General features: G+C 39.7%; 1 protein-coding gene across 1 annotated transcript in view; it reads right to left on the minus strand.

Moving 5' to 3' along the window:
- Positions 1–5,298: 5,298 nt before the first annotated feature.
- Positions 5,299–10,908, minus strand: part of MED4 (mediator complex subunit 4) — a 55,641-nt gene continuing 50,031 nt past the window's right edge. Inside the window, exon 7 of the mRNA XM_053708018.1 lies at positions 5,299–6,730. Within this exon, the coding sequence (XP_053563993.1) occupies positions 6,558–6,730 (173 nt within the window). The 3' untranslated portion in view covers positions 5,299–6,557. The remainder of the gene's footprint in view (positions 6,731–10,908) is intronic.

Below are 10,908 nucleotides of genomic sequence, written 5' to 3' on the forward strand. Positions count from 1 at the left end.
TACACATGAGGAACAAAATTGCATAGGGGAGACAATCTGGACCTCTGGACACAATAGACACGTATTCATAAAAGCAGCCTCCTGCTCCGTGTCAGACATGATCCACAAAAAACAGTTTAAAGAAATCCAAAAAGAATTCTTTTTACGGTCACATTAATAAAAATGTTTCTTAAATATAGGTTGTCACTTTAAATTATCCCCTGCTCAGAGCGGTAACTAACCTCTAGCGTCTGATTATCAAAAAGAAAACCTCACACTGTCAGCCTCTACACCTCAGCTAAACTGAGGTGTCTACCTGCCCCTTCCAACTAGTTCAGAGCCATGAAGGCGACACGCTAAATCTGCCGACACTGCTCAGATAGGAGCAGAAAGAAGGAGGTCATGTGACCGGCAGAGAAAACTAGCTGCGCAACACACAGTTTCTGCTTGCAAAAAAGCACGCAAGAAAAGCACAGCCCGCCCTCCAGCTGCTGTAATACTGAGAGGACCAGCAAACTAGTTAAAAACACACAGAGCTGTAACATATCCCCTGTGACAAAAGCGTTACCCAGTGACAGAACACACAGTCCCATAGAAATAAAAATGATTAGAGACACTAAAATGATAATTTTAACCTCTCGAGTGTCAAATTCCTCTAAAGAGAATAAGGAGCCAGATAAAAAGAGCTTAACTCTTTCATTGCCATAAGAAGGGTTAACCAATATAGTCTCGATATAACATACATAATAGTGCCTGCATTCTGCCATAAATCAATCCTACTAAGGATCTATTTGTCCCCTTAAGACTGCAGGGAATCTTTAATGTGCTAGTCTCCTACTCAGCAGACAGAAAAGCACTTACCTGCAATCTAGCCGTCAGACAGCTCACACGGTGTGAAAGGACACCACTCCTTACAGAGACCTGTGGAAAAAGGAAAGAACAGAGTAAACCTACTATGGCTTTCTATACAAGGGCAGCAACATGTTGGGAAAACGTAGTAAGGCCCACCTCACAAGTTCCTAACTGCTTTAAAGCCACCACTGCCCTACTGAAGAGACTAATGTGGAGTACGGCTAGACCCAAAAATCTTGCTTGTAGTGAAATATATTCCAATTTTCTTCAGACACCAAAACTTCACCTCCTCCATTGACAGAGGCAAAAAAAATGACTGGAGTTTATGGGTAGGGGAGTGACACTTAACAGCTTTGCTGTGGTTCTCTTTGCCTCCTCCTGCTGGCCAGGAGTGATATTCCCACTAGTAATTGAGGACGTTGTGTGCTCAGGAGTGTGCATGTGTCTTTAGCCATCAGTGTTTCCACCAATGTTTATAGCAATATTTATTATTCCATTGCAGAAGGTAATAATAACTGCTATCAGTCTACCTGATATAATTAAAAGATTTAGGGTCAATTAATTAGTACCTCTATCATCAAATTTGATTTTTTTAAACGTTTTATTGATGTACGTAAAGTAGACATACAAACATTATAAACATACAGATGGAATTTCCATACAGCACAAAAGAAGAAATGTACATGTCTATAATGGTATGTCAAACCTGCAGCACAGCTCATCAACAAAATAATGAACAGTTATATATGACAACATTGATACATGGTGCCTATTCGTAAGGAAACCTTCCAAGACAAACCCCAGAGGTCACTCTTGGACCTTAAATAACAAAATGTATCCGAAAATTAGGGGAAGGTATAATGAAATGAAGAGACTGATCTTGGGTCTCACTATGGTAACCTCCAGGGACGAAACTACAGGGGGTGCAGAGGTAGCAGGTGTGACTGGGCCCCAGCTTTTTTTTTTTATAAAAAACGCTAACCATCCACTGCCTGCACTGATATCATGTGAGTGTGACATGACTACAGGGGTTAGTGTTTCTGTTTTACCCATTGGTGTTTATGTGTGTGTATGTATGTGACTGTGTGTGTATTTATGCATGTATGTGTGTATGTATGTATGTGTGCATGTATGTGACTGTGTGTGTTTTTATGCATGCATGTATGTGTGTGTGTGTATGTGTGTGTATGTGTGTTTGTGGAACCAGCAAATTACAGGCCTTGTTACTACAGCATGGGGGGGGGCAGGGGGTAAACAGTGTCACTATACAGTACCACTATATATAGTATGGGGGGGGGGGGGTGGACCATGTCACTGACTACTGTGGTCACTTTATAAAGTACTGGGCAGGTAGGGTCAGGCCGGCCATCTCACCGGCAGATTACAGGTACCTCCTTTTGCAGACATGTAATCTGATTCACATTTTTTTTTCTGTGTAATGTAAAAAAAATAAAAAAATGATATGTATTAAATTCACCCTTTTTTGGAGGGGGGAGGGGCCCTTCTTAGATTCTTGCACCTGGGCCCTGTGGTTTCTAGTTACGCCTCTGGTAACCTCTGACTTTATAACAGATAGGGTTGCTCTTGGACCCTTAAAACTAGAATTGCAAACAAATAGTATACTTTACATATAGGAACCTTGAGGATCTGAACTATCAAGGAGCACACAAACAAATATTTGACAGCTTAGGATCTCTTCAATAGCTGTAATACATGTTGTAGTGGGCATATATTTTTAATAATGAGGAACTAGTAAAAAAAAAATTTGGATCTTTTGCAAACCCAAAAATTCATATTGTTTGGAGGCTGGTATGGTTAAAAAGGGTGAGGCGAACTTAAACGCAGACAAATGCTTACCATCTTGATTATGCGACAGGGCTAAGCAGAAACAATGAAACATGCCCAGGAGTTAGGAAATGTTATCTTAAAGATTCAAACTGGGAACAAATTGTGACATTATTAGGGGGGGACTAAATACTTGTTAGGGAAACCGGTGCCATACATAAAAAGACTCATCAGCCCTGTATCCGTAAACCAGTTAGGCTACATTGTCTGCTATGTAAAGTTATCTGATTAATCCCCTGAATCCAAGGAAGCGGGTAACAAACATGCCTTTGTTGTCTCAGCTACGGACAGCTCGGTAGTGGCAGTAAAATACCATGGGATACAAATTAAAGATTATGGGTAAGTGGTTATAGGAGCTGATGTTGTAATAAGGGATGTGTGTAAAGGGTTTTAGCTAGCCTCTGTTTTCAAGTGGCTATCTATAACACAGTGAGGTTGGATATATACATGCATTGCCTGCCTTGTAATTAACCTCTATAATAATCGATAGCAGGAATGAGTTAAACATTAAGTGTCTATGTTAGCATGTTACACTGAATATAAGTAATATCGAAAACACTTACTGCATACATCTGACACAAAAAGTTATGCAAACATTTCTCCAATTAGTTATAGCAAATACTGTAGCATCCCAATAAATAATGTTCCCCAAACCTCAGGCTATAGTGCCGCTATTAGGATTAATGCATTCTAGGATTGGGCAAATAAATCAAGCGGAGCGGGAAGGTGCAAAGTCCCCATTGAAAAGAAAGTTGTTGTTTTTTTTCCCTTTTTAAAAAAAAAAAAAAAAAAAGAAAACAGAAAACAGTCCCCTTGTTTATCAATAAATGGTTTGCGAGGTAGTAAGGAACAACTCTTATGCTATCTCCTATGTCCCTGAAGCTTGTGTGGGTTATAGCAGCCATCATAAATCTTGTGCATGGACATTAAGTGTATTAGATAGGGCTGTTCAATTGGAAAGTATAACCAATTGATAACATATTGTCTAAAGGGAATTGATGATTAAAATTATAGGGAAGAATCAGCTTGGGGGCTTCATGAAAACAGTTAAGTAGTGCCCGTTAACTTGGGGTTAAGAGAGTACAAGGTAAGATTTACCAGACATCGGTCAGAGGTTTAATCTCCTGCAATCCTCATGACTTCCATTAGCCTATTCCAGAGCGAATGGGATGTGCGACTCCTCGGGTGCCTTGAAAGCCAAAAGTATTCCTGGGCACTGTCAACAAGCTTCCATGAGATGTGCGGCTCACGCGGCTCCAGGGAAGACCCATCCAGCCTCCATGAAGCCCACACCGGAACGATGACTGCAGACTCAACGTTGCCAACTTGTTTCCGTGTCTGCTCCGGGTTTTCAGGTAGAACTTGTGCTGTAGATTTCTTTAGCAACTAGCCCATGTCGCCAGTTATCTCATGTGGACTGGTAGGGCACTCTCTTAATGTCAGGGGTAGGGGTGTCTGAGGTGGTGGTGTGGCGCCATCTTGTGTAGTCTTCCTCCCTGTATGCTCCCACTGTAGGGCCGCCTTTTTTTTGTGGGATGCGACTGATGGTCCGAATAGGTGCTCATAGTCAGTGGGGGGCTCTGCAGTACAAGAATCACTCCTAAGTCAGTGGAGTCGGAGTCAGCCTCGGGCCAGACTGTTGAGAAGCTACATACGGCAGTTACCCCTAGGTCCTCATTAACTATCATCGACTAATTAATTGTGGAGGTTACTTTGTCTGATTGTGTATTGAGAAGGCACGGATTCACACAGTGTTCGGGAGGCTCGTAGTCTATCGCCCGTTTTACAACCATTAGGTCAGGCTTAGTGATAGGAAGATTTCCGTCATATGTCCATGCTGCCGCCATCTTCTCAGTTAGCTGTAAAAAAATGTTCATTTAAGAGATTACATATCTCCTTGATCAGAATAGCCGTATCAGGTTCCATTTAATTGAAGTTTTCAGTGTCTTTGCACTGCGTACCCGACTTACAAGATACCAAGGGGGGGGGGGGGTGTTGAGAGCCTCTCACTCAGGTGACTGCCTTAGGCCTCAACGCTCCGGATCGGTTATTTAGGGTTATATAGTCTCAATATTATAGTATCATTCAATGCAGCTTGATAAGTAGGTCTTAGTTATCAGGGTGAGGTAAATGGATGATCCTCTTAGACATTAATAAAAGGCATATTATCAATGTTTCACTCAGAGCAACCGATATTGCGACCATTTAAGGTGCCGCCCCCCCCCAATATTTGTATTTAAAGAGACATGAAACCCAATTTTTTTTATTTCATGATTCAGATAAAGCATGCAATTTTAAACAACTTTTTAATGTATTACTATTATCAAATTTTCTTCTCTTTCTCAAAAAGCAGGGACATCAGCTCAGGAGTGTATGGCAGAAGTTCTGCAAGAATGTTATCCATTTGCAAGAGCACTAGATGGCAGCACTATTCCCTGCCATGTAGTGCTCTAGATGCCTACCTAGGTATCTCTTCAACAACGAATATCATGGGAATGAAGCAAATTGGAAACCTTATTTATTTTTTTCATTATATGCTCTGTCCCTTTAAGGAAAAAAGGAAAGTTTGTAAAACACATTCACTATTTAGTGTTAATATTATGGTTAATTACAAGTCAATGATGGTTGTTCAATGTGTTTTTATTGATTTATGTACAAAAATGGCATCAAATAAAATAAATCTTTTCAGACATACATTAGACTAAGGACATACTTTAGTTGAACACTATTATTAGAGAAATGAAAATATGATCTGTACATGAAATGGTTTCTATAACGTATTATTAAATAGAAGTAGGTTTATGTAATGAGCTGCTGGTATTGTGGTAACTTCACACGCACACAACATGAAAGCTGTATACATAAGTGATGCACAACTAGATCATTGTTAGTACAGAATAAGACAAAATTCTCCCAACAGTAACACAATACTGTATAAAGCTTTTTCCTATATCTGTAGATATCCCTCTTAGAGATACTGCTCATTGTCATCTTGAAGAATAATGGTTCATGAATATCACATATTTCTATGCTAAATGTATCAGAATACACACTAAAGAAAAATAGCCACTGGGGGTCCCTATAAGTCAATTTTGATGATTAAGACACAATAAAAAATAAAACAAAACAATGTACGTTGTAGATACTGCATCATTTGTTTTCAGGAGGGCTCTTAATTTATACACTAGGGTAGATTGTTTTCCTCAAAAAATACAATAAACTAGCAGCTAGGGGAACACCTTACTTTAGGCCACAACAGAACCTTAAGTATTGTTAAATATATAACTAGAATGAAAATAATGTCTAGAATCATCTATAGCAATTTTCTGATACACAAACTTTATTTTGTTTATTGAATTACAGTCTTCTAAATCTACTAATAGTCCTATTTTAGAGCTATGCATCGGCCTGCTTTAAAAGTGATCAATTTCTTCGCAAGCACTAAATTGAAATCTTGCTTTATAAAATTTCTGTATTGGTGATAAAACAATTATATATTATAAGTATGAGGATGTTTGCACTGAACTTATGTTGTACAATTTATGCCACAAAAAAAAATACAAACAAAAAGTCACAATAGTTTGCCACGTTAGATTCTATACTAGTTTCCCTCCCATCTAATGTAGTTCACAAGTGGTTTTCTCTTGTCATAGACAAAAATATATTAAGTATATACAATTTGCAAAAGTCTTTTTTGCTACACCACAGTCTATTCCATCAAGGGAAGAGTTGGCTTGACTCCTTGGATTAGCCAGAATAAGCTACTTTGGTAACTTTCTCAGCATTTGATGCCAGTGCATTCCTGGGTCTGACACCTCTATCGCTCAGGAACCAACAGCTAAATATAAAAAAATGTTTCTGCTCCTTTTTTGCTGCCATTATTAATCAGAGTCACTGCTGCTACTAGATGAATCTGTTGACATAACTTCAACATCATCTTCATTCTCTTTATTAGGTCCAAGAGACTCCATCAAAAAGTCATTGCTGTGATTTGGAGGCAGCAGGTTCATAGAAACATCATTTGATTGCCAGGGATACTGTGGCGCCAATACATCTAAACACAGGGAGAGGACAAAGAGTGACAATGAGAAAACAAAACACACATATATGGTATACATAGCATATATGAATTTTACCCCTGGTTCCTAACTTTTTGGGTTATTCTCTATAGATCTATTTACAAATACCACTGTCTGGCACCTAAAAAATCTCACGCTCCTAAATTTTCTTACTGACAGATTTGTCAACCCCTGTGGTATTGGGTAATTAAATAACAGCAGCAGGCAATTAACAGACATATATAAGAACAGTGGTATTGAACCTATGGCATCTGTGCCCAAGGCGACATGAAAAAAATATGATGGCACGCCACCCGTGTGCTACAGCCGTACGAGTAGCGTTCAGAGATAGTATAGGTTAAGTAAAAACCACTGAAATTTTTTTTTTTTTTTTTTTTTACTACCCAGATACCAATACAAAGTTGCTTTGTTTTCTCTAAAAACAAAATGTATGCTTACATGCTAAATTTATTTCCGGACATAGAGAGTCCACGATTCATTACAATTACTAATGGGATATTCACTCCTGGCCAGCAGGATGCGGCAAAGAGCACCCCAGCAAAGCTGTTAAGTATCACTTCCCTTACTCATAACCCCCAGTCATTCAGCCGAAGGGAATGGAAAAAGTAGTAACACAAGGATATAGAGGTGCCTGAGGTTTGTAAAAAAAATAACTGTCTGAATTTAAACAAGGGTGGGTCGTGGACTCTCTATGCCCGGAAATACATTCATCAGGTAAGCATACATTTTGTTTTCTTTCCTATGGCATAGAGAGTCCACGATTCATTCCAATTACTAATGGGAACCAATACCCAAGCTAGAGGACACAGAATGAAAGGGAGGGATAACAAGACAGGTGGACCTAAACTGAAGGCACCACAGCCTGAAGAACTTTTCTCCCAAAAGAAGCCTCAGCAAGAGTTTCAAATTTGTAAAATTTGTAAAAAGTATGAATAAAGGACCATGTGGCCGTCTTGCAAATCTGCTCCACTGAAGCTTCACTTTTGAAAGTCCAGGAAGAAGAAACAGCTCTAATGGAATGAGCCGGAATTCTCTCAGGAGGCTGCTGTCCAGCTGTCTCATAAGCTAAACAAATAACACTTCTGAACCAGAGAGAAAGAGTGGTAGAAGTGGTCTTCTGACCCCTACGCTTACTAGAGAAAACAACAAACAGGACAGAAGACTGCCGAAAAGCCTAAGTTGCTTGAAGGTTACATTTTAAAGCACGCACAACATCCAAGTTATGCAAAAGACGTTGCTTCTGGGGAAAAAAGAAGGAACAACAATTTCCTGATTAATATTGCGATCCGACGTTACCTTAGGGAGAAACCCCAGTTTAGTATGGAGGACCGCATTTTCAGCATAAAAAATAGGGTAAGTGGAATCACCCTGCAGAGCCGTAAGTTCGGAAACTCTGCAGGCAGAAGAAATATCAATAAGAAACAAACATTCCAATATAGTAATTTAATATCAACAGAATGCATCGGCTCAAAGGAGCCTGCTGCAAAACTTTAAAAACAAGATTAAAGCTCTAAGAAAGAGCAACAGGTTTAAACACAGGCCTGAACAAAAGATTGAACATCTGGCAGATCTGCCAGACGTTTATGCAAAAGAATACAGTGCAGAAATCTGACCCTTCAGAATACTGACCGACAAATCCTTTCTCCAGGCCCCCCTAGAAAAGCCAAAATTCAAGGAACCCTTACTTTGTTCCAAGAGAAACCCTTCAAATAACACCAATAAAAAGGTATTTGTGCCATACCTTATGGTAAATCTAGCGAGTAACAGGCTTACAAGCCTGAATCATGGAATCAAAGATATTCTCAGAGAAGTCACGCCTAGCCAAAACTATGCGATCAATTTCCAAGCAGTCAGCTTCAGGGAATACAGATTTGGATGGAGGAATGGACCCTGAAGTAGAAGGTCCTTCCTCAGCTGAAAATTCCAAAGATGGAAGAGATGACATCTCCCCCAGATCCGCAAACCAGATCCTGCAAGGAGCTATGAGAATCACAGACACTTTCTCCAGATTGATACGAGCAATGACTCGTGGAAGGAGAACAAACAGAGGAAACAGGTATGCTAGACCGAAATTCCAAGGTACTGCCAGAACGGCTTTTGAATCACTAGATCTAAAACCATACTAGGAAGCTTGGCGACTTGACGTAACGTCATCAGATCCAACTCTGGGACCCCCCACCTGAGGGTTACCATTGAGAATAATTCCGGATGGAGAGGCCACTCCCCAATGAAAGAAGTTGCCTGCTCCTAAAATCCGCTTTCCACCTAATCACCCCTGGAATGTGGATGGCATATAGGAAATAGTATAGAGACTCCTCCCACTGCAGAATACGGAACACCTCCTTCAATGCTAATGAACTCTGAGTACCCCCTGGTGGAAGATGTATGCCACAGAGGAGATGTTGTCCGATTGAAAACTGAAAAACCGGACCAAGGCTAGTTGAGGTCAAGCTGTTAAAGGCATTGAAGATTGCTCTCAACTCTAAGAAAATTATGAAAAGAGAAGACTCCTCAAGTCCAAAAAACCCTAAGCTCTTTTTTACAAAGCTCCAAAGAGTTCACCCAGCCCATCAGGTTGGCGTCCGTGGTCACAATGACCCAGGAATGTCTCAGGAAGCATGAACCTTGAGACAGATAGTCCTACCAAATTAAAGAGACTCCCGCTAGGGAATCTAAAACTATCCTCTGAGATAGATTCGAGTGGTCTCCTTTCCATTGTCTGAGCAAGTATAACTGTAGAGGTCTCAGATTGAAACGAACAAAAGGAATAATGTCCATGGAAACAACCATTAGAATATAGGACTTTCTGACATTCATCAGGAAAACCTTCAACATTCATGGATAAAAAGCCTATGATCGAGTCCAAAAAGCATACCTGGAGACAGGGAACACCTTCCAGTATATTCTTTATCCATGAGAACTACGAACAGACAAAATAAAAGCCTGTATGAGATCCACAGAAAAGTCTGAATGAAAAGATGACGCCTGAACCAGAACCATTCAGGTATCACAGAGTCACCGCTATCTCCTGAGATCTGATCATCACCAGAAGAGCCCCTAGCTTCACCTTTGTGAAGATCCAAGGGACCGAGAAAATGTCAAAGGAAAGGGCAACAAAAACTGAAGAATCTGTCCAGAAAGATAAACCGTAGGAATTGTAGGTGTTCTCTGAGAATAGGAACAAGAAATACACGTCCTTCCGGGCTATGGAGACCATAAACTGACCCTCCTGAAATAGAGTAGATTCAATTTGAAGGACAGGACCTCCACTAACCAAAATTAGATTCTGGTGACCCTTAGATCTAGCCTACTTGACTAGAGGAGGAAAAGATCATCTTCCACCAGTAACATCGAAAATAATCTCTGCCAAACTAGAACCAAACAAGGTCTGGACTAGGAAGAGACATACACAGACCAAGATCTTAACCAAAGAGCTCAATGACAACTTGCACGCTGGCATCCGAGATAAAGGATTAGCCAGAACTACAGCCTAGATCCCAACCTGGATATCTCCTATGGTAATCCTTAGAAATGAAAAGGTCTAGGAGGCAATCTGACTGACTGGGCTGTGGTGGGATTTAAACCCATGGCTCTGTCGATTGCGTATGAGATGAGAGACATGTAGATCTAGATTGAACAAAGAGTCATACCAACAACCAACAAGAGATTGCACTCACAACAGTAGCAATACTTGGGACTGATTGCAGATGGTAATCCTGTTGAAAAAAACTATTTTCGTCCTATAAAAAGGGAACTATGTTCAAGTGAAAGGAATAATATATGTCACAACAAAATATAAAACTCCTCAATATGAAGACATTAAAATATTGAGTCCATATAAAATAAATATGAACACTAGATAAATATAAACCATATTAGTGAACTCACTAAAAAACATGTTATGAAGAAATACATAAATGTCACAGACATCCTCACATCCTTAGCGATAAACACTACAAAAAGATAGAGACTATCTTGTACAGCCCATATACCAAATAAGGTACTACTCATAAAAAATATAAAGTGCTCTAAGGTTACTAAATTAAATATATGTATGTCCCCTAAATGATTCCCGATCACATAAATATAGAGAGAATCACCTCAATAAGAGAAATTACAACAGTGGTTCATAAATAGAAAAGGGTATGAACAA

This window comes from Bombina bombina, chromosome 3, assembly GCF_027579735.1.
Source record: "Bombina bombina isolate aBomBom1 chromosome 3, aBomBom1.pri, whole genome shotgun sequence".
Lineage (NCBI taxonomy): Eukaryota > Metazoa > Chordata > Amphibia > Anura > Bombinatoridae > Bombina > Bombina bombina.